The 23,856-nt window shown below is 40.5% G+C and overlaps 3 protein-coding genes across 4 annotated transcripts in view; 1 reads left to right on the top strand and 2 right to left on the bottom strand.

The window, feature by feature from the left end:
* Window positions 1-2: 2 nt before the first annotated feature.
* exosc3 (exosome component 3) lies at window positions 3-1,868 on the bottom strand. The gene is made up of 4 exons (XM_074674886.1): window positions 1,547-1,868; window positions 993-1,142; window positions 750-901; window positions 3-669 (listed from the first exon to the last, which is right to left on the bottom strand). Exons 1-4 carry the CDS (start codon window positions 1,769-1,771, stop codon window positions 462-464), a joined length of 735 nt encoding a protein of 244 aa, XP_074530987.1. The 5' UTR covers window positions 1,772-1,868; the 3' UTR covers window positions 3-461.
* Window positions 1,869-2,708: 840 nt separating this feature from the next.
* On the bottom strand, window positions 2,709-15,708 carry elp1 (elongator acetyltransferase complex subunit 1). 2 transcript variants are annotated; one of them, XM_074674634.1, is made up of 36 exons: window positions 15,656-15,708; window positions 14,862-15,059; window positions 14,627-14,779; window positions 14,464-14,545; window positions 14,246-14,326; window positions 14,030-14,115; window positions 13,708-13,898; window positions 13,462-13,585; window positions 12,421-12,514; window positions 11,710-11,940; window positions 11,465-11,635; window positions 11,300-11,378; window positions 11,059-11,214; window positions 10,834-10,940; window positions 9,280-9,383; window positions 9,136-9,189; window positions 8,696-8,801; window positions 8,481-8,596; window positions 6,859-6,932; window positions 6,687-6,765; window positions 6,471-6,550; window positions 6,244-6,381; window positions 5,981-6,066; window positions 5,740-5,888; window positions 5,479-5,602; window positions 5,297-5,394; window positions 4,994-5,198; window positions 4,844-4,905; window positions 4,666-4,728; window positions 4,029-4,089; window positions 3,803-3,916; window positions 3,620-3,719; window positions 3,382-3,509; window positions 3,144-3,295; window positions 2,979-3,057; window positions 2,709-2,868 (listed from the first exon to the last, which is right to left on the bottom strand). In XM_074674634.1, exons 2-36 carry the CDS (start codon window positions 15,009-15,011, stop codon window positions 2,801-2,803), a joined length of 3,945 nt encoding a protein of 1,314 aa, XP_074530735.1. In that variant the 5' UTR covers window positions 15,012-15,059; window positions 15,656-15,708; the 3' UTR covers window positions 2,709-2,800. The 2 variants fall into 2 exon arrangements, with proteins under 2 accessions (XP_074530735.1, XP_074530734.1); XM_074674633.1 differs by having other exon boundaries at window positions 15,562-15,658.
* A 1,036-nt stretch (window positions 15,709-16,744) lies between these two features.
* Window positions 16,745-23,856, top strand: part of arhgef37 (Rho guanine nucleotide exchange factor (GEF) 37) — a 38,954-nt gene continuing 31,842 nt past the window's right edge. The window contains exons 1-2 of the mRNA XM_074674284.1: window positions 16,745-16,857; window positions 18,250-18,351. The gene's annotated coding sequence lies outside the window, so the exon portion shown is untranslated. The remainder of the gene's footprint in view (window positions 16,858-18,249; window positions 18,352-23,856) is intronic.

Here is a 23,856-nt window from a genome sequence, read left to right as displayed (position 1 = left end):
TTTATGGAGAAAACGTCCATGTTTGTGGTAGAACTCCTTTTTTTTCTGGTGCTTCATTTAATACAAAATCTGAGTTTCCAGACGAGACTCCCTCCAAAAAAATGGTATGGGTATAAGCCCAGAGATCCTAAAAACAAGCTTGAAACAGTGAAAAATAAAGGTTGTTGGTTGCATAAATTCATTTATCACAGTTTGTTTTTAAAGTACAAATGTTACAAAAAAACCCATATATCTGTAAAAACCAATCCAACACCACAGGGCTCCCTCATGTGAGCATCACGGTTCACACACACACTCATATAAGAATTAAAGTTCAGGTGTCATAGTGATACAACTTCCCGCAGCTCAAACACCAGTTAGAAAACCTGTTTTTAAAGTCTCTGGATTTCCCCTGGTAGACCTGAACTCACCTACTGCCTCCCGACCACAGAGGTGCAGGTGTAGCATGTAGTCCAACAGTTCTACAGCGCCCCCTGTGCCACCCTCTTGAACAGCTGTTGTCTCTGAGGGGCTGTCATAGTGTCGCAGCTCTGCAGCAGGTTGGCGATGATAAGGGTACGCTGAAGGCTGGAGGATTTTACCCACAGACGGCCGTTCATCCCCACCACCAGCTCGCAGGGAAAGAGCTGCTGCAGATCCTTCAGGACGTCACTGTGGGGGGCCAGCAGCCTGAGAGGGGGGGCAGAGAGAGGGGGGTGATTACAGGCTGGGAGGGGGAGATGAACAGCAAAGTCTGGGGATGTTTTTACCTTCTGACGAGTCCCAGGGAAACATTAAAGAGCAGACCTCCTCCCCCAAACACCCCCATCCCATTGGCTCGCCCACTGCTGTCCACACACACCAGCTCTGGCTCCATGTCCTTATTGGCTACCACGAACTGAGCAAAGACCAGGTCTCCCACCTGTGCAGGTACACCACACACACAAAGAAAGAAGGTACATGAATGCTCAGTCAGGATCTCTAACCTGGACATCCAGTCTCCAGTGTCTCACCTGCACATTGGGGCGGTTCCTCTTTGTGGCTCCTTCAAACGCCAGGTAGGACAGAGACGCCTGCTCACTTCCTCCAAAGTCCACTTTGAAGACGTCTCCAGATTTCACTGTTATGATGCCGATGACTGCCTCTCCTTTTACAGCAACGTACTGTGGACAGAGACATATATTTAACTCCCAGGATGCACTGCTGCAGCACCTTTGCCCACTGTATGGAGGCCTCTCAGTGCAAAATCTGCTGAACTGCATTTAAAATTATTCAATTTACACATTATTGGCCTGTATATCAAAAACAGTTACCTCTCAAACTTTAATATATTGTTGTGGTGATAAGTTAATATCTTACAAGAAATTCGGCATGCCTAGAGACACATTATTACTCCACTCTGTCTTAACTGTTGAATGCTGATGCTCGTATCTTCTTGTTAAACGAATTCTCGTTCAGATCTCGCAAATATCTCGCGCTGCTCGTTTTGATCAGTTTCCATTTAGATCCGGGGATTTCCACATCATATGAAAACGTAGCAGGTTTTTGGAGAATTAAAAAGACTCACCCTCCTCTGTTGAGAATCCATCCAGAACATGTTGGGCGCTTTATGTCTCAGGACGCCGCTCTTACACACCAGCAGCCGGTCTCCGCTCCGCCTCAGACCCGGTCCACACACCACCTTCTCCTGCTTCGTCGGGCCCGTGAGAGAGATGGTCTCGTCGGTCTGGAAGGAGAATTCATCTCCAGGTAGCAACACCTGCCCGATTTTGCTTTTCAGGGAGGAAAACATCTCTACTCTGCAGAGTCCCTCACATGTGGTGTTGTTGCTCCGTGACGGACTCAAATCAATGTGACACACGGGAAACCATAATCTGCGGCCAGCGCCCTCTGCAGGACCGGAAGAACAACAACAACAACAACAAATTCAGCAGGTACTGCCCGTTTGGAAAAAAAAAAGTGTTTATAACTATTATAAAATAGAAGAATTTAAAGACGTAGAAAAATATAAAACAAAAGAAGAAACAATTAAATACTTTACAGACTGTTTTTTTGATCACACAATTTTGCAGCTCTGCACTGCAACATTTATCTAAAAATCTGTTTTAACTTTTTTAATTTTTTTGTCTTATTATTTTGAATCTGTTTTTTAAATTAGATTTTAATAGTTTTATTTTAATATTTTTTCTTTGTAAAGCACTTTGAATTGCCTTGCTGAAAAGTGCTATATAAGTAAACTTGCCTTGAAGTAAATATGAGATAAAAAGTTATTACTATGAGTACAAACCTAATTGATGTTAACAGATAAAACGTTGAAAACTTAACAAACTAATACTATGTGATACTTAATCAAGATTATACACTCCATGTAAATTATTAGATTCAATGTTGAAATTATAAAGAATATAAAAAATGAAGATAATGAGAAACTTAAAATTGAGATACAGTTTTGAAAATGAATAAAAAGTCAAAAGTATGAGAAACCTAATATTAATTGTCTTATAAAATTGGGGATGTGAGATAAAGAAGGAAAGTAGGGAGTGTGAGCTAAAAAACTGAAAATGAGATACTCAGTCTTTTTTATGAACTATTCATTGAAATTTTAGTTTCTAGTGGCTTAAGGTTGAAAATTAAAAACGCAATAGGTAGCAGTGTAAATAACAAAACAAACTTCTGTTGTTACTTTTACGCAAACCATAAACTGCTTTCCCAAAGAAGCACAGCAATGATCCAAAGAGAGGAGACATTCGCTGAATCTTTATTTATGACATTATATTCATTTGACTTTACAGGTTATAAAATTATAATACAAATACAACTATCAAGAAAGAACAGTGAGCTTCCACTTGACCCCGCTCCTCATCTTTGGAGGCGTCAGGACTTCAGCAGCTGCAAAGAAAAAGAAGAAAACTCAGCATCATTAAAATGAAAATGACTTTAATGTGACTCAAAAGGTTTAGGTCTGAGATGAGAAACTTCCACTCTGCGTTCATGCCGACCTTGTGGTAGAGCTGCAGGTCTCTGCTGCTGCTGGAATGACGCCATGATGCTGTTTGCTGTCGAGTTCGGCCCCGTGAGCTGAAACAAAGGAGTGACAAGTTTAAAATCCCCAGAGAAACACAGAGGTACATTAAAAATGTGATCGTCAAAGCTTGTTTTTTTACCGGTGTTTGACTGCTCTGCAGGTTTTCAGGCCACACCTCTGGGATTGCTGCCTCCATCATCTGCAGAGCCTCACTGAGGGCCAGCTGCAGCTTCTCAGCCTGTTTGTGAAACTGGAACAACACCAGCGCCTTCAGCAGGCTGTGAATCTCCTCTGCAGGGAGGGAGATGTCAGTCACAACCAGCGTCATCACACAGAATTCTAAAGTGAATATCCAGAGTCTGAGTGTGTGTTTCTACCTCTCATCTTGTCCACGGTGGTGATGATGTCACCCAAAGCACACATTAGCGCTCGGTCCTCCATCGGGCTCCCCTCCTTTAGACTCAGCTTCTTCCTCTCAGCTTTCCGACGGTTCTTTGACGACCTCCTGAGAGCAGAGCGTCAAAAAAGACGACCAAATTCAAAGCACTGATGGAAAAAAGCAAACTGTAGCAGTTTGCTGGAGGTGGCCTGATTATGAGCATGTGTTTGTCTTACGAGGAGATGCGGGAGTTGCTGTGAGAATACTTGGAGCCGGTCAGTACGCTGCTTGCTTCAGAGTAAAGCTCAGCTTCAGGACAGTCTGGACCATCTTCATCTGATGATGATGAGGAGGATAAAAACAGATAAGTCATATTTCCAGAATGTTTCTTTACTATTTAATGCTCTGTCTCCATTTACCCAGCATGTCCAGTCTGGCCTTCTCCTTCTGTTCTCTGACCACAGCCAGCCGGGTCCTGTGCCGTGTGAACGTCGCTACCTGCGCCTCCAAGAAGGTGGTCTGAGTGCTGACGGCTGAAACAAGATAAAACGATTTACAAAATCAATTTTTTAATTAAAAACATACAGAAAAACACATTTTTCTGTCTCTCTTTTTGTCTCTTTGGTCCCTCCTCTCTTGTCTTACCTTCGAGCAGAGCAGGTTTGAGGTTGGTCTCAGTGATGTCCTGCCTGTTGTGCATGTAAATCTGAAACATAGAGCAAAGATCTTACTCAAGAGTAATAATATAGTAAAGTTATTTGATGGATTAGCTCATATTTTTGTGATTTAATTCTTGTCTGTATGTTTTTGACTGTAGTTTTATTACTTGAGAAAGCTAAAGTCTTTTGTGAGAGCCAGGAGGCTTCTCGGCCTCTCCTGAGACATACTTTTCTTCTTTCCATTATTAAAAGGTATGTATTATTTTTTTCTCCATTTATTTATTATATTTATTTTGTTTTTGTTTTTTCTCTCTCTCTCAGATCTTAGTATTGTTTAACATTCAGGTGTGATTTGTTTTCTAACAACTGACTCTGCATTCATTTTATTTTACTCTGTTTTATTTTATCTTGTGCTTTTTAGGTTGCCCACTTTAACATCTGGCCAGGGACTACAGATGAAAACTAGCCCTTTGGCTTACTCTGGCATATTTACTGTGATGTCAATTAATATGCATTGTCCATGTTAATAAATTAAATTAACTTTTATGCAGGCTCATATGTGTTGAAATAAACAAATAAAGCAGGAAAAAAATGTGGAAAAAACAAACATGTATTTCACTAACCAGTCGGAGCGCTTCCTCCCACACTGCTCCGGTGATCAGAGCCAGTATGGCCTCCTCACAGTCCTACGAGAGACGGAAATAAAGAAACTCAATGATTTGACTGACAGAAGATGTTTCCAGATGTTTTATAACTCCAGAAACTCTCTCACAGGACCATGAGTCGTTCATTTTTTCTTACTTTAGCGTACTGGTCCAACAGCAGAGCAGCCTCCGAGTACCGTCTCTGTTCAGTCAGTTTCTCTGAAAGAGCAGAAAACAAACTGAATCTTTTTTTTTTTTTTTTGTAAGCACTGATGTTACAGCAGCGTGGACCTGTCGTCATGGTTACCTGCCAGATCTCTGGCCAGCAGAGCTAACTGGTCCGGAGGAAGCGGGATCTGCTGAGCCACACAGATGGCGTTCCTCCAGCTGGAGCTGGCGGTGAACGCCTGCAGGGCGCTGGTTAACTCTCCACATCTCCACAGCAACAGGCCGGCTTGCTCCCCCTGCTGCTGCTCCACCACCAGGTGCTCTGCGTACGCACAGCTCAGGGCCTGGAGGTCAACGTGAGGGTTAGTGTTCAGCTTTATGGTCTGATCTTTATGAACACAAACATTAAAGAGAGAAGAGAAAATGTTGTCTCTGTTTTCACCTTGTAGTGAGGACCGTCTGCTGGGTACAGCCGCAGAGCTTCAGAGTAAAGTTTCTGCTCCTTCACCAGCTGCAGAGCTTCAGGGAAATGTTCCTCTCCTGAACACAAAGACACAAAAAGATCAGGAAATCTGCGGACTAAATGATGAATAAAATAAAAACAGGTAAGAGGCTGGGACTGACCACACTTGCTGAGGTGCTGCAGAGCTTTCTTGTAGCGTTTGAGGTGTTTGTCGATGGTGCAGCGCTGATAGTTTGTCTCCAGACTCTTCAGCATGTTCAGGAAGGGGAGGTACTCTTTGGGATCCTACAGAGATGTATCAGATACACACTGAGCAATTTTTCACAGAGTGAGTGTAAACATCAGTTATTGAACTAAATCGTTGGTGTGCTTATAAAGCAGCAGAGTGAACAAACGGAGGAAAATGATATTTGCTCTCATACCTTTTGAGATTTCTCTGCCACCATGAGCACAAGATCGAAGTCGTACGTTCCTAGCGAGTGTTCATACAGGTCGTTGACATTGACGAGGAAGAGGAGATACTTCAAAGCCTCTTCAGCGCTCACAGCGTTTGGAGCTTCAGGAGGATTCACTAAAGAAGACACAAACCAAGAAAATAAGAGGATGTAGAGAAATTTTCTACTCCTGAAATATCCAACACCTGCAGGTCATGAGCACGCTCACCTCGCAGCTCGTGGACTTTCTGCAGCGCGGTCTCCAGCTCAGGAACCGTCTTCTTCACATGAGCCGTCAGTATGGAGAGAAAGAACCTGAGGAAAACAACAATTTTACTTCATGACCCTGCAGGATCACCAGATCTCAAAGCTTATTTACAACTTCATAAGTCGATCTGGTGTGCAAGTGTTTCGAACCAAGAGTTTTGTGCAGACACTCAGTGAATTTCAAAAAGTTATGCATACAAACATGTGCACTTTAGTTCCCCTCACTTGTTCAGATCCATCGACTCCATGGCGCTCTTCAAAGCATCACACACCACGTCCACCTTCTTCTGCCCAGAACCAGCAGGAGTCTGGACCGGGCTGCCTTCGGGACGGGGATACATGCTGCTGGTCGTGTCCTCCTCTCTGTCAAAATCGTAAATAAAGACAGAATGTATGAATGAATTTCTTTCATCTAAAGTAAAACATGCAGCTGCAGATCTGAGGAGTCTGACCTGAGCTCAGTGAGGAAGAGGTTGATGTGGTTGATGGAGCTGAGCTGTGTGATGAAGGTCTCAATGTTCTCCAGGAAAACCTGTGAAATAAAACCAAAGAATAACACACATCAGCTGTTTGTTCAAGATTCACCCAGTACTGGTGTTATAAAGTAATAAACAAAGAGCCATTCAGTTTTTATTCATAAATGAATAAAAAACACTTGTTTCGTTCACCTTTGGGTTGTGATCGTAGATGAAGTTCAGGTTGATCCTCAGCTTCCTCATCGACTCAAAGGCGTCCCTGAACCTCAGACTGAAAACAACAACAGCAGGTGAAATTTTGGTTTAGTTGAGGTTCATCATTTGGCTTCAGTTTAGATTAATAAAAGAAGATAATCAAACTCACCTGTCCAACCATTTCCTGAGCTGAGCTAACAACAGCGCTCGATGATGGACCGTCTCCAGGTTCCCACGAGGCATCTGGGCACAATCACAATTCATATTTTTTACTTTCTATCTCATAACTTTCTAAAAACTGTGACTTTCTAAAAATAATATATTTTTTCTCTTTATCCCACAATTAAAATTTTCAACCTCATATTTTAACTTTATAATCTCATAATTTTGACTTTTGATCCCATATTTTATCGTTTTTTCATAATTTTATTTTTTCCAGGGAGGAGCATACAGTGGGGGAAATAAGTATTGAACGCGTCAACTTTTTTTCTCATCGCATTTATTTCCAAAGATGAGAAACAACCCCATGCCATGATGCTTCCACCTCCAAACTTCACTGTTGGTAAAGTGTTTTTTGGGTGATGTGCAGAGCCATTTCTCCTCCAAACATGGTCTGTAGTATGACAGCCCAAAAGTTCAGTTTTGGTCTCATTTGACCAGACAACATTCTCCCAGTATTCTACAGGCTTGTCAAGATGCTGTTTATCAAACTTTAAACCAGCTTCAACATGCCTTTTCTTGAGGAATGGAGTCTTGCGGGCTGAGTGTCCATAGAGGCCATAGTGGTGGAGTGCATTGCCTATTGTTTTCTCTGTAACAATTGTACCTGCTGCCTCCAAGTCTCTCTGGAGCACTTTCAAGGTGGTCCTTGGCTCGTTGAGTACTCTTCTGACTATTTTTATGACTCCCTGGTCAGAAATCTTCAAGGAGCTCCTGTGCGTGGCCTGTCGATGGTAAGGTGGTGCTTCTTCCACTCGTGAATAATGGCCCCAACGGTGCTGACTGGAATATTCAGGTGCTTTGATATAAGTCTGTAACCAGTTCCATTCTGATGCTGAGCAACAATCAGGTTGTGAATGTCTTCAGAGAGCTCTTTGCCTTTACCCATCATGAGGTGTGTGGTATTTAACTGCTTGGTGAAAAAACAACCTTTTTTATAGGACCATCAATTTGCTCTAGCCCAGCTGATGTTGGTTAGCACTAATTGGAAGTTTAAGTAATAATTACTGACTGATTTCAGGTAGTATGGTGCATTTCCTTGCCAAAGTACACAGCCTTTCCATGGCGTGTTCAATACTTTTTTCCTGTGTTATCGTACGTAATTCCAGACAATCATTATTTATGGACCTGAACATTGTTATTTCTTTCCATGTGTGGATTATTTGAGTTAATACCAATGTCTGGTACAAATTTTGTTTGAATTGCAGCTTTGGAAATAAATGTAACGAGAAAAAAGTTGACACGTTCAATACTTATTTTATTTTTATAATCATTGGGTTGTAACCACTTTCTTGTAATAGCTTCCCTCCCTCCAATCAATAATATCTTTACATACTTTTATCTCATTTTAATGATCCATTTTCTGCAGAACAGGAACTTTTCTTTCATAAATTTGACTTTTCATGTTATTATATTGACTTCATTGACATTATCATGATTTTTTTATCCATTTAATCTCCTCTGTTTGTTTTACACGTGTCGAAAATGGGCTTCCATAATTTTCTGTACATTATCAGAAGTTTGTGTGTGTGTGTGTGTGTGTGTGTGTGTGTGTGTGTGTGTGTAACCTACCTGTAGAATAACTCGGGTGTCTTGAGGAACCACAGTGACGATCCTTGATCCTCTCTCCACACGCCGCAGCGTCTCATCGTTCTGAACAACATCTGAGGCCAGAGCTGCTTGCAGCCCTGTGGGATCAAAGGTTGTTCCATCAACAGTGCTTGAGATCAGCTTTACAATAACTAATAACAACTAATTATGACATGTGGAAATTAAAATGAACAGACCTTTGACAGTGAGCGTGCTCAGTTGGAGGCAGCGACAGGTGTGGGAGTGTGTCGTGATGAGGAGGAAATCGTTGCAAACAGCGAAGGAGGAAATATTGGAGGCCAGCTGAGAGAGAAGAAGCAGAAAGAAAGAAATGTATTTTGTGGCCTTCCCATATTTGTCTCGGCCCATGAGCCGGGCCGTGGCATCAAGCAAATCTCTAAATGAAGAAAATAAACTGAGAAATGTGAAAACTAAATTTTCTGAATTTGTCTGAGAGTTGAATTATTCCTCTAACAATAACTAATCCCTAAACGTGACCTCAGTCTCTCCCTGGTCACTCTGCCTCAGACAGATTTTTGGGTGGCGCCCCCTGGTGAAGTATCTTGACAACTTCTTCTCAAAGTTTTTTTATGATGAACAAAACGCAGAAACATGTGACCTAAAGCTGACGGCTTACCTCTGTGTCTCCTGCGTACAGGTGAGATCTGTCTGTCAGGCCGAGTAGATATTCCTGAAGACACAAAGAGAGAAAATTTAAGCCTCAACATAAAAACTACATTTCGGTATCACAATGTCATCACACATGTTGGGGCATCTCTACCTCTTCACTGATGCTGCAGAGCGCCGTCTGAACACAGGGGACTGGGAAGTTGATGCAGCATCCACTGGACTCACGCCAATCTTCAACTGAAGGCTCAGGACAATCTGGGCAAAAATTCACAATAAAATAACTAAAAAATATGTCTTTATGTCAAGTAACTATTTTACCTTCGAAAGTGACTTTTTTATTGATTTCGAGGCAGAAGAAGAAGAAGATACAACTCTGCCAACTGACAAACACTGCAAAAATGTGTTTTTGTCTCATTTTAAGTACAAAATGTCTTATTACACTCGATATGGGCTACATTCAACCGATCAGTCCAGAAAAATGTTGAAGAAAGAAAAACTTGCTAGAAAAATTGCTTGAAACTAGAAAAAATCTCTTAATACAAGTAACTTTTCTCTTGTTCCATTGGCAGATTCTTTTAACTTGTTACAAGCAATTCAGACCTCATTTTTGTCTTTAAATAACTTGAAGCAAGACATTTTTCTGAAATGATCAGGTGAACAGGGCTAAATTTGAGTCTAAGAAGATATTTTTTTATGAAAAAAAGACAAAATTACTTGATGAAATTTCATTTTTTCAGTGCAGGGATAAACAAATCAGAAGAGTAAAGGCTGGTACACATTACAGGATTCTCCAAAACTTCACACATTAAGAGAGCACACACTTGATGATAACAAAAGACAGATCGCATAAGATTTCTCTCCCCTGATCTCACAGTGTGTGGTCTGCACTCTGAGGACACCACACACTAACAGATTCTTCAGCAGAGCTTCAGCTTCTTCATGCTCAATATTTCGAATCTTGCGTAGTAAGATGTGACTTTGGTGTAGACAAACATGACGGACGTATGGGAAAAAGCAAAAATGTTTGTTTTTAAACTCTAGAATTTAAAAAAAAAACATGCAAAGAAAAGAGATAACGGAAAAGGTTGTGGAGACAGCGGGGATATGGGCTGTATGAATAACAATGCGAGTTGGAAGAGAGTTAAGTTGTTTTAAGTTTTACAGAGAAATTTCTTACTTCCTCTTCAGTCAGTCAGCTGAGCCAGCTCGCGTCTTTGCCCTGGTACAAGCGACATTAAACGCTGTACCTGCTCAGCTCCTTTGGAGCGCACCACACACTACAGGATTTTTAGTCCCAAATATTAAACATGTTCATTACCTACGATCTTTGAATCAGAGGTCTTCCGAGCGGCTCCAACCAGAAGAAATCACTCTTAACACACCCCACACCACAGGACAATCACACATGATGTCATCAGACAATCGGGCCTTTAGTGGCTTTGATCGTAAGGAGGAGATCGGGACAAAAATCAGCCCAATCATCCTGTCATGTGTACCTGCCTTAACTTTAACCTCATTGGAGAGTTATAAACTATTGGTGTTTTGCATGATTTTCATGGTCAGCAATTTATTTTGTCTCGAGAAGGAAACTTCTAAGCAAGAGGTTGAATCTCAGACTATTGCTGAACGTGTTTTCACAGCAGGAAATAACCAAAATGAGTTACTTTTGCATCATAAATGTCACACAGTTTATTTAGTGACTGACCCCAGAGCAGCTTTCTGATCCGTCCATCCTCCAGCTGTAGAGCAACAGTCCCAGACTGAGAGCTGTGAACTACACTGACGATGACACCGTCCACTTCCACCTCCGACCTGAAACAGATCAACACAGCAATGAGTCCTGAAAGCTGTCTGCTTTATTAGCTCTGATCCAAAACAAGTCATTTGAAGACTAATGAGGGGATTGTTGTCTCCACTCCTTCCTGCTGACCTGACAGTGAGCGTGTCATCAGCGTCCACACCAGGATGGAGCATCAGTACGGTGGAGGAGGTCGGCAGCAGACCAGGAACCACAGCAACAAACAGCTCATCCTGCAGCCACAGCAGCTGACGCACAGCCAGCGGCTCCTCGTGTTGAAGCGTCACTCTGCAGGAAGATAAAATAAGACGTCAGGAGAGAAGAAAGCAATGTGAGCTCAGGGTGGAACAGCATTTCAGGTTTCTGTTGTTACCTGAAGGTTTTCTGGAGGATTAGGGGACGAGACACCATCCTGAATCCATTTGTTGTTTTCTCAGCCTGCTCTCCTGAATCTATACATAGTGTTGGGTAAAAAAGATAAATCAATCAGAGTAACATCAATCGGAGTAACTTCATAAAAAAAGGAAATAGATCCCACCTTGTCTGTAGAGTGAGATCTGTCCGTCAGAGGTCATTGCTGCCAGCTGATTGGTCCTCTGAGGCTGACAGAGGAAGGTCACCTGGTTGACCGGTGAGTTCAGCTGGAGCTCGAATGAACACATGGGAGGAGGAACCACACACTGCCTGAAGGTCGTCACCAGGATTTTATCTACAGAGGAGATTTAAAAACTTTAACCTCACGTTGAAACCACTTCACAGCTCTACGTCTGCGTGCGTCCTCACCTCCATCAATCACAGCCACGTTGGCGTTGTCCGTGGCGTCCAGCCCAGGGCTCCTCTCCGTCGTCCAGCCCCAGTCATACGTGATGGTGGTCCAGGCTCGGGTCAGCATGTGGAGCCTTAGAGGGCGCTCAGGGTCCCAGATGACGCAAACTGGAGCCTTTTGGAAGTCTCTGCCAAAGTCCAGGCTCTGTTTCAGATACCAGTGATAGTTCCCCACAGACCACAGCTGGACTGTAGACAGAGCACGAGAAACAGCAGTACTCACGTTACAAATATATTCAAGCAAAGACAGAATCTTGAAATGTGCAGGGTGAAACTGCAGAAATTAGAGCTGCACAATCATCGTCATGCCTTTGCTGCTCATTTGGAGCACCACAAGGATCTATACTAGAGCCGATCCTGTTCAGTCTTTACGTAAAGACGTATCAAATCCCAATTTGCTTTTTAGGGTTTCAGATTAAATGTGGCTATTGTGCTTAGTCCAACATTCACTTGGAAACTTGAGTATGCTGGAAATATCCTCACTGAGTTATTGTTTGAGAAAAAAAAAGCTTGTAATCTTCCCAGGAGAAACACAAAAATTTCGTGTCTAACTGTCTTTTACACATCAAATATCTAGCCAAATCAGAATTTTTAAAGCATTTCCTAAATTATATCTTTGAAAAATGTTCAAAATGAACAAATTAAAGCTCTAACTTTGGCCAAACTTACTGTAAGTCTTGACTTGTTTGTCCTCCCCAGCGGTCATATCCTCCAACCAAACAGCTAACACGGTGGAGTCACTATTCCACAGCAGATCCTTCACCTGCAACACACATATCAGTGTTAGAAAATGTAAATAAACAGATTGATCCAGTATAAGGTGATGCATAGACTGCATTTCTCAAAGACAAAACTTCATCACATCTTCCCTTCAGTGTCCTCTGAATGTGACAGATGCTGTTTGGCCGAAGGTTCCCTGGCACATCTTTTCTGCTTTTGCCCTGTACTGTGCAACTTTTGGACTTCCATTTTCAAATGCTTCTCCAAAGCATATTCCATAGACATTCAACCCAACCACAACCTGGCCATCTTTGGGTGCTCTGCAGAGACTTTCAAACTATCACATGATTTACAGATTGCATTGCTTTTAGGAATGGCGGTTGCTAAAAAACTTATTCTTCTCACTTGGAAATCCACCTCACCACCCTGCTTTTTGCACTGGCTTAAAGACATGCTTTATGTTATTCAAATGGAAAAAATGCATCTGCACAAACCCAACACAGAGATTAAATTTGAGAAAGTTTGGAGACCTTTTTTGGCATATTGTGACATCAGCCTGCTTTCATGAGACCGTTTTGGTGGTCCCGAGGTTGTGTCTCTTCTACCATATCTTTATGTCGCTTACCTCATTACTGAACCGTTGCTCTTGTGTTAACAACTTTAAAACTTTTTGTACTATTACTACTATGTACCATGAACTGGCAGCCACATTGTGTTTTTTTTTGTCTTGTTTGTTTGTTTGTTTTTCTCTCTTTCCTTAATGTCTATGTGTCCTGTATCCTTATACTTGTGTTTATTTGTGTATTTGATCAAAATGGGTACTAGTGTATTGCACTACCAGCATATTGATTTTTGTAAATTGAAAAATCTGTAAATAAAATATAAAAAAAAAAAAAAGAAAAAAGAAAAAGAAAATGTAAATAAACACTGGTTATGTTCTTTTTTGTGCACTACCTTCTTAAAATGTGAGTTTAGATGAGTCAAACCCACCTTGACCTGGTCTTTGTTGAATGGGAGGGTGAAGTCTCCGTGCAGCAGTCCGTTCTTTTCCATGAAAACCACACTGTGTTTGTTTGGATGGCGCTGAGTGCTCGCTATCAGGCCGCCTGAAGGTCTAAGCACAAAAAGGAGAGCTGATTTTACACCTGAGAAACCAGACAGCTGTTCATGCTGCTTAGCTTTCAAGACATAAGAGTCTTCCATAGTCCATAAATTCAAGCATCAGGGTCCCCTTACTTCCAGCAAAGCGCCTGCTCAAGTCCATTAATGGGTTCGCTGGTGGCTTGCAGGACCCCCTCTCTGTTCCAGACCCGGACTTTCCTGGCCCCAGTCTGAGGACAAACAGCACTGACTGCAAACAGCTGACCGTCACCTCGCCACGTCACCCGAGGTCTGCGGTCATCCCAGGCTGCAGCCGGCTGCACCTCCTGAGGGTGCAACAGTCAGAATGTTTTCAGTTATTCAGCTTTTTCAACCATTTATGATTCAGTTTAATGTTTTAAAGCAGTGATGATGATGATGATGATGATGATGATGATGATGATGATGATATACACACCTGGACCTTCCTCTGGGCGGCCTGTTTCCCCTCTGAGCCGTGAAACTGGGTCTCCTTCTTTCCCCAGCCCACCGTGATGAACTTTCCTATTAGATACACCATGCAGCATATCAAAATAACTATCTATCTATCTATCTATCTATCTATCTATCTATCTATCTATCTATCTATCTATCTATCTATCTATCAGATATAAATTGTTTCTTGTGGGCGTACCTTCACCAAAGTCATCCTGGTGGATTCCAACCTCAGTGATGGGCTCGAAGTCTTTGGTCATCATGATGATGGTTTCCTGACCTGTCATCACAGATATAACGATGAGGCATTAAGCTCACTTTCCATTGTTCAAATGGTATATTTTCTTAAAGAGTATGATAAAAAAAACAGGTGATGAGTACTTTAAGTGTCACATAAAATATGTACAACACACTGACCAGTAGTGAGAATAACAAGCTCCTCATCAGGACTCCAGCTCATCGAGGTCAGACCGCTGTCCACACTGCCAACACACTCCAGCTGTGGGAGAAAATCACACACTGCTGTCAGGAACCTTAATGATAAAATGAAAACATTTTCCATCCATTTTAAGCTGCTCACCTTGCATGTGTTGAAATTAAAGAGGATGACATCACCGCCAGCTGTGGCCAAACATGCTGACTCGAGTTCAGCCAAGTCCTGCAGTCCCACCACCTCTCCACTACCATCCTCTGAGAGGAAACCTTCAGCTGTGAGTGAGGCCTCGCTGAGCTCCTGTAGGAGAGAGGTGATGAGTGGACGGATTCTCATTTTGAAGGACAGGTAAGAGAGGTACAGTTTGCCAACACCAGCTCACCTGGCCGCTTCGTGGGTCATACTCTGTGATGGAGAAGTTAGAGGCGACCAGCAGTGATCCGGTGTCAGCCCGCACACAGAAACACTGTGGGGAGCCCAGACCCTGCAGCTCAGAGCTCCGCAGGCTCTTCAACAGCTTCAAGTTTCTCATTTTTCCCCTAAGAGGGAAAATCAGACGTGACTCAAGGCTGCAAAACACCTGAAAGAAAAGAAAGAGGTAACATACTGAGAACATAAAGGGGAGTAGAGTTTGACTCATTTAGGTTTTACATCACTCAGCACACATGACATAAACTGTTTTCTATATCCATCACAGAAAGCATCTTCTTTTTGAGGAATCATGATAAAATAATCTGCTTTCCACTTATTCGTCCTCAATAAATGTTCTATTGAAATAAACATGACAGATTTGATGATGACGATATAAGAGGTTGTTTAACGACTATTATATTACGCCAACAGGCAGAAATTCAATCGATTAAAAAAAAGAGAAGCTTTAAAACTACTGAAACAGAGCACTAAAATTATGCAAGTTGTTTTCAAGACAAAAGTGAAGGTGGAAAGAATGTGTCCGACAATGGAACTAAGCTTACATTTAAAGCAGCTAAAAGACCAAACCTGACGGTTAACCGCCAAAATTCAATATCATTTCTATGACGTAACAGTCCGAAATGTAATAACATAGTAAGAAAATGTCAAACCTGATGAGATAACTCCGCTGTAACTTATAAAGCTCCAGAAATGTTCAGAAACATCAACACAACATCATGCATGTGGCGCTGTCAGGCACATTACCTTTCACCTCTGATGACGCAGGAACAGACGCAGCCAGCGTTGGCGCCCCCTGGTGACGTGGAGTAAGTGCACAGCACCAGAAACTGAATTATTAAAGTTTTCATCATTTTTGCTTTATACAATTTATGAAAAATTAAATAAAATAAGATTAAAATAAAACTTGATTAATAAAACCTTTGTTTTAATTAAACATCTCTAAATTTGAATAAAAAGAAAAACATCTTGAAGGCTTTCCAGTCCTTCTGTTGAAAAAAACTGTTTTTTTTTCCGCCTGTTTCTTGCTCCATTTGATTTTATTTCTCCTTTAACTCCTAAAATTATGTTTACATATAGATATAAATCAAGGCCTCCAGGGTTTTTTTGTCTTAAACATTGAAATGTGTACGCATTATTCAAGTAACTTCAATAGAAGCATTGTATGCATATGGGCAAAATAAAAACATAAAATTACCTTGTAAAAGAGGAAATAGATTTTTTAAAACACATTTTTAATTAAATTGAAGCAGATATGTACCTATACTTTGAAATTACGCAGTTTCCATGGGACAAAATGATAATGAATGTTATTTTTACTAAGATTTTAAATTATTTGTGCTTTATCTTAAGAAAGCATTTTGTTTTTAAAGCCTTTTCAAGTATTTTGAGTATCTCAGATTCTTTTTATCCATACCCTGTATGCTGGTTTTAATATTATAATGCATTTTGTTTTACCTCATTGTCACATCATTAATCAATTTACTTTTATTCTATTTGTATATGTATTTATTTTTTATTTTAACAGTTAAGGAAAAGCTTGATTATTTATATATCAAGATCATTAATTGTAGACAATAAGCCATAGGAAAAGGATACAAGTTTAAGATTAAAAGGCACTAAAATACCAGTGTGCTCCAATAAAATGAGAGCTTAAAATGATTGTCTCATTAAAAAAATATACATTTTTTTTGAAAGACAAAAAAGATAATGGCATGTGCGTATTTATAAGAGTGGATATATGTTGATAGGCTTTGTCTCTTACTCTGAAAAACAAGTACGTTATCGTCTCTTTTATTTTGAAAAGCACTAACCGGATGTCAGTGTGTTGTTAACGTGTATTGACGAACTGCAGGTTGCTACTGACTGACAACAGGTGAACTAGAGTTCGACATCAGAAACACAGGGCTCACGAGGACATCACAGCGAGGTACAGCACCTGATGACAGGTGAGTAACAGAAAGGTAACCGTTTATCACATGTTGATGGGATTTGGCGCTGTTTGTTTCTGACACAATGGAGCAGAAAGAGCCCGTTAATCCACCAACCTTTGACTGAACCGGGCTTTTTAACGCGGTCTGAGGCTCTGTGCTAACGCGGTTCTGGCGGTTTGACGTTAACGTACAGAATTTTATTCCCTTTAACTGAATTAATGTTTAAAATCTCTAATAAAAACCAACGTGTTGTTGTGGTTGCCGCCCCCTTTATCTCTCACTGACTGTACCCTGCTGTTTTTTTTTAATGTCACTAAATCACAACAACCAGGGAATATTTTTACATCTGAACTACAGAAGAGCTTTAAAATGTGGTATTTAAGGAGGATTTGATGAATAAATCGGTGAATTCATCAAAGTATTCATATTAATGGTCACAACTGCATTCCTTTGCATTATCCACATGTCAAACGTTGCATTATTGGTTCAGTTTAAGATGTAAAATGTTGAAGTTGTGTATGTAACCCTTTCAGACATAGTTCCTTACAACTTTCTTTTTTTTGCTCCATGACTAACTAACCTATCTAGTAAAAATTGAGCTCATTTTCAAAGAAATACATTCTTTTTTTAATTTAGTAAACTAATATTGTTTATTTATTTACCAAATGCTTACTGTTCATTTTTTTATGTGTTTATTTCCTTTTTGGACAGCACTTTGGACTGTTTTGGTATTTGTTCATTCATTTATGTAATTGTATCATCATATTCAATCAATCAATCAATCAATCAATCTTTATTTGTATAGCGCCAAATCATAACAAATGTTAATTCAAGACACTTTACAAAAACATTCACAGGTCTAGACCCGTAAATGTTAATAAAATTTTATTAGCAGAAACCCAACATCAAGACAAGATAAGGAGTCTTATCTTATTATTATTGTGTTTTATTGGCTTACCTTTTATCATTTTGGTACTTTTTTAGAGTTAAATTTGCTGCATTTTTTTCCCTTTTACTTGTATTTTATTATCTAAGGATTTCTTTTATTTGGAAGATCAAGTTTCTTATCTTGAGTTTTAACATCTCCCTTTTCTATATAATATCCCTTCCTTAGATTGTCAGCACAGTCTTATAATCATTTACTTACTTTGAATAAAATCTGATTGATTTATCAGATGTTGATGTTGAACAGTTGTCTGAACCCGAACTTCTTCACCTATGTAACTTTTTTGTGTTTTTTTTCCTGTCACCTGATTTTCTAATCTGTTTTTCAACAAGAATTCAGAAAGTCTTAGTCAAAACACTCACCAGAAACAACTGTGGGTCGGACTGACACACAGACAGACAAACTTATCATTCACTGATGTGAAAAGTAAAGTTTAGTCTGTCTTAATTTGTTTGTTTCAGCTCTTCACTGATACCGAGGATATCATGATGTCTCATCCTCTTGACCCTTCCCCTGATGCCCTGGCGAGACTCGCTCTGAGCAAAGACACATAACCCACACCGGTAATTATACTGTCTATTATTAGACTGCCATTGTCACATATCATTCCTCTTTAAGGTCACTTACTCTCAGAGCAAAGAAGACAAATATCTTGTTTATTCATCCATCATCCAGAACATGTTTTTTCTCACTAACCTTTAGACAACTTGGAGATGTTTGGGTTATCTTAAATTGCACACAGCTACAGAAATTCTGAGAGACATTTTTCTGTCCTGTCTCAGCTTTGACATCAATTGGCAACCTTATTAGTTTTGATTAAACTTGTACAACTGTATGTCCTTGCATAACTTCCTTGAATGTATGAAAAGGAAATCCGTCCACTTTAAAAGCAGGATGCCTTAAAGAATCGAGACAGGGATTTTCAGGATGTTTTTCAGGGCACATTAGGCTGCTGATTTGTTTATGAACATGTCTGATATCATTAAGAAATATCAGCCAAGAATGTCCATTGACATAACTGTTGTTTTATCTTGTAGAAGAAGGGAGTCGCTTGTTTATGTTTAGTTGGATCAGAGCTAACTCTTTAAGATCCGTCAGCTCTGCGAGAAAACAAACAAACAAAAACTGAAGCAAACCAGCAATCATCGAATTCTTTGAGGTCATGTTGATGTGTAAATGAAGCCTAAAGATTCCCACCTCCATATTCTTAAAAATGTGAAAAACAGCACTGATAAACTGGATTAGAAGCTGTTGAAAAAGCCAGTCAGAGCCCAAAATATGTCAAAACAAGCCTTAAAAAAAAGATGTCTTTAAGGATTTCATTCACTGCCTTCTCTTCAACACTTGCTGTTGCCAACGTCTCCTCTTCGGTGCCAGATCACCAAACCTCCAGCAGTGTGAGTCTAAAGCATGTGTCAGGGTGTGAAACAAACCAAATAACACAGTAAAACCTGCCAATTTGGGTCAGAGCGAAGACAGCAGCGTGCGGGTGTGAGTGTGAACTCCTAATCCTCTCCCTCTGCGGTGATCTGAGAGTTTGACAGGGAGGGTGTAAACACTGAGAGAAGGGATCACCTCTGCTCTCTGTTTGGGTTTCGTCATCTTCCCTCAGCTGTTCTGCCTCAGAGAGACTTTATCAGAGTCAAGCTGAGCTTTTGTGTCTTTAGCTGAGGTTACACATGTAATGGACCAACCCTGCTATTACTGTAGACATGGATCTACATTTAACCGTCTCACTGAGTCACCGTTCCTTCCATCTCTGACTCTTCTTTACTCATCCTCAGACTCATCCTTTCCTCTGATCAAAGACTCTTAAAATAAAACCAACACACATCTTGGAGGTGGTCAGAGTTAAAGATCCAAAATAAGGCATTATAATGTCATAACATCCCAAAAAAAGAAATTATTTAAGCCAAAACTTTAAAGGAAGTGTTTCACACCTCGATATCTCAAAAAACTCCTGGAATCTCTTGTGAAAATGACCTTTAGGACATGTGCACTGCAAAAAACTGAAAACTTATTGAGTGTTTTTGTCTTATTTTAAGTGAAAATTGTCTTGTTATACTCCATATGAGCCACATTCAACTTATCAGTCCAGAAAAAAAGTTTGTTTCAAGTTATTTAAAGACAAAAATTAGGTCTGAATGGCTTGAAACAAGTATATTAAACATCTGACAACAGAACAAGAAAATTATGCTTAAAACTAGAATAATGTCTAAATACAAGTAACTCTTTTCTTGTTCCATTGGCAGATTTTTTTTTACTTGTTGCAAGCATTCAGACCTCATTTTGTCTTTGAATAACTTTAACAAGACATATTTTCTGGACTAGTCAGGTGAATGTGGCTCATATTAAGTCCTAAAAGACATTTTCTACTGAAAACAAGACATATATTTATAAGATATCATTTTTTTTACAGTGTGTATATACTGGTAAAGTAACACGAATCTCAATCTGTGTACCGGTGATTTCTTGTCCCTAAATCCACGTTTCCACCAAGCAGACCAGTTCGGTTCGTCTCGGCACGGCACGCATTTTGTGGCGTTTCCACTGACTTCTCCCGCGACAGATCCCCAAAAACCGAGACGAGCCATCCCACATTTTGGGACTCTTTCGTATGGGTGCCAGACTGAACTGATCCACTCTCAGAAGGTGGAGCTACAACACTGCAGACCATTGATTGTAGTCAGAAGAATCGTTACTTACCCCGACAGCAGCTGTATTTCCCTTGGTGGCACACAGACTTCTCTGAAACAAAAGCTTGATTGCACTTTGTATCAAAGAGCTACATACTAATCACAGAGAGGATGAAATGCTGCATGTCTTCCATCGTTGCTCTTTGTTTACTGTGTCATGTTTTTCTTCTTTGTTGGATTTATTAGCGAGGTAAACTGTGTTGCGCTGCTACACCGTCACGCTATTGTTTAACAGCTGCGGCTTTCGGCATTCGGCTTACACACAGCCTACCACGAGAGGGAACAGTTTGCTGTGGGAACGCAAACGGAATCAGGCTTAACTGTACCAAAACCGTCCCAAACCGTACTGAACCGACCCGGACTGCTTGGTGGAAACGTGGCTCATGTGTGGTCAAACATCATGTTCCATTGTCACAGACTGATGAAATCAAAGCTCGCCTGTCCCTCAGGTGGCTCTCGATACCAGATGATAAGTGGTCAGTAGACATGTACCGATTGATCGGTGCCGATTTCCTTCATTTTAGGTAATCGGCCCATCCTTACATATGAAACTGATCTCATATACCTCTGGGAAGGTCTGACAGCCAGCCATTGTCATGCACCGATTTTTGCTCTGAGACCTAAAACTCAGGACACTTTATTGGTTGTTTAAGTCAAAACATAGAGATTTTATTGTTTCACAGGTATTGTTCAATGATCAGATTGGAACATTGAAGGTATATGCTGTCAGTTATAAAAAAAAAAAAAACAGTTTCATCCCTAATCGGTTTCGACTGGTCAGGCTTTTTAAAGATCAGTGATGGGCCTAAAAATTGTGATCAGTGCACCCCTAGTGGTCAGATTTCTGCAGTGTTACATGTTACGTGAACATCAGCAAACTCTTCTCCATTAGGGGGCGATATGGGGGAAATATGTCAGGATGTTTTTATGGCAGGATCTGGATTTTATCGTTTAAGCTGTTTTGCTGAAAGTACGTCCACAGCTAAAGTCAGAAGAGGTTAATTATCCCAACGGACACAAAAAAGTTGCAAAAGTAAAGAAATTGAAATCTTTTTTACCTTCATCTGTGATAGATAAGCTTGGTAGAGGTCTCACCTTGTAACATCCTTCATAGAACTTTTATTTCTTTATTTACCGGAAAAATAGGTCATTTTATATTTAGCTATATGAATCAATAACATTAGCATTAGAGCTGGAGGTAAAAAAAAAAAAAATCATTTATTTTGACAACTTTTCTGCGCCTGTTAGGATAATTGTCCTCTTAACTTCTGTTGTGTTGTTGCTTTTGCAAATCGGCTGACACCTATTGGCCACTGCAGTTTTGACCTGATTTTTGGACCCACGTTTTTCTGATTCGGCATCACTTTTTGCCTTTTCTGCATCTTTTCAAACTTTAATCTCGACAGCTTGTGTAATATTGACTCTGCTTCCTCCACACCGTTATCAGATAAACTCAGCCGCCATATCAGCTCGACCTATTTAACAGTCTAAAAGTTTTGTCGTAAACGCCTTCACAGGATCCCACAGGAAGAGGTTTGAATCATGCGAGTTCAGAGTTCACTGTACAGAGTATTTTTTAGCGCCTGAAGCTTTTTGTCTCAGCCTTATTTTTCCTGAACACACCTTCAGGTGACTTAAAGTCAGCTGATAAAAGAATCCTGTCTTGCAGCATTCCTCTGACGCCCTGATGTAATGAATCAGATTAGCTGCTGCCTTCTTGCTTTCTTCATTCCTGGATCAGTGAGTGCAGCTGGGATGAATTTCCTCATTGTGCATCTGAAGTCCATGTTTATATAGGAACATATTGACACAGCTGATTCAGGTCTTCTGTGCAGAATTTCACCCCAAATACTGATTTTTGGCATGAAGAAACAGATATGAGTGCATGAGTTCACGGTCCAACTGTTAGTTTTTCAGGACAGATCAGTGTCAGCTTTTAAGCTGCTCCGTCTTCACTCTGTGACTTCTCTGGATTCACAGCAGCTTCACCTTTCTGCACTTTGTAAAACAACAGATGGGCTGTGTGGATGGACGGTGTGTTTATGGAGGTAACAGATTGATTCTCTGGTGTGGAACCAAATCATAAACCATCTCTGAAGCTGAGTGGGGCTTTTACTGACCGGTAACAGCCTCAGAGTGCGATAACAGGCCAAGAACTGCCTCATTGTTAAAGATAAACTGTGTCAGGATCACCTGTTCAACTACTCGATACCACAAACATGTAATCAGCCAATCACACAACAGCAACTTGACATGGTGGAGACGAGCTGGACTATAGGGGACTGAAAAATGTTTCCTGGTCTTACGGGTCTAGATTTCTGCTCCACATTCGGATGGTGGGGTCAGAATTTGGAGTAAACAAGGTGAAAGCCATCCATCCTATGTTGATCCATCCTACCTTGGATCAACACCTCAGCCTGCTCGTCTCCTTAGTCCAACAGAGCCCCTTTGGGATGTGAAGGAACGGGAGATTCTCATTGTGGATCTGCAGCATCTGTGTGATGCTATCATGACAATATGGAGCAATCACAGTAATTAAAACTTCTTAACAAGTTTTAGTTTCCTTCTGTACAGAGTATTTTTTTCCAAATATGAAGATAATCGTCTTTTAGTTTGTGATGTCTCGATCCGATACACTGATCAGTATCGGCGCCTGTTACAGCTTTTTTTGGAGGGTTGGATAGTATCGGATTTTGTTACATGATCGGGATGGATCCAGTTTTCACATGTTTTCAGCACCGTCACGCTTTACGGCTGCTGTAAATCATTCCACATTGCAAACATGTCCGCTGTGTGGGACGACTTCTCTTTGGAAAGCAGTAGCATTGCCATTACACCTAGATTGCGCAAAATGCAAATATTGCAATAAATTGTAATGGAAACACCACATTTTCAAAAAACCTCTCAAATTTAGAATTTCTCTGCCAGAATTTACGCTCTTATGACGTGGTTTTTCAGAAGTTTCAATGTTAAACTTCATTGCAAAAGGGCATGATCACAGCCGACAGTTTGTCAGTTTGGTGAATAAAAACACCAATGTTCATGAATCAGCGTCCGGACAGACGTTACATTTCACTTTACTCAAGTTGTGCACAATTCTTAATGGAAACACCGGCAAGGGGAAATTGTTCTTTATCGAAACTTCAGGAATATCGCTGTTATTTTGCGAAAAGTGTAATGGAAACGCAGCTTATGATAGGAAAACAGCTTCTTGCAACATTTAGAAAGTGAGTGTTCCTCGAGAAGGTACCAACAGGGCTCACAGTTTTTTTTTAATACTTGTATTTTTTTTTTCGCTTTTTTAATGAGGTTACAACAAAAGAATATGTTATACAACAACTTGGTGTCAGTAAACAAAAGTTCATATAACCT

The sequence above is a fragment of the Halichoeres trimaculatus genome, unplaced genomic scaffold, assembly GCF_033239565.1.
Source record: "Halichoeres trimaculatus isolate MK-OKI-2021-1 unplaced genomic scaffold, fHalTri1.1 fHalTri1_scaffold_7, whole genome shotgun sequence".
Classification (NCBI taxonomy): Eukaryota; Metazoa; Chordata; class Actinopteri; order Labriformes; family Labridae; genus Halichoeres; species Halichoeres trimaculatus.
Note: the sequence above shows the minus strand (reverse complement) of the source record. Positions and strands in the feature narration are given on the sequence as shown.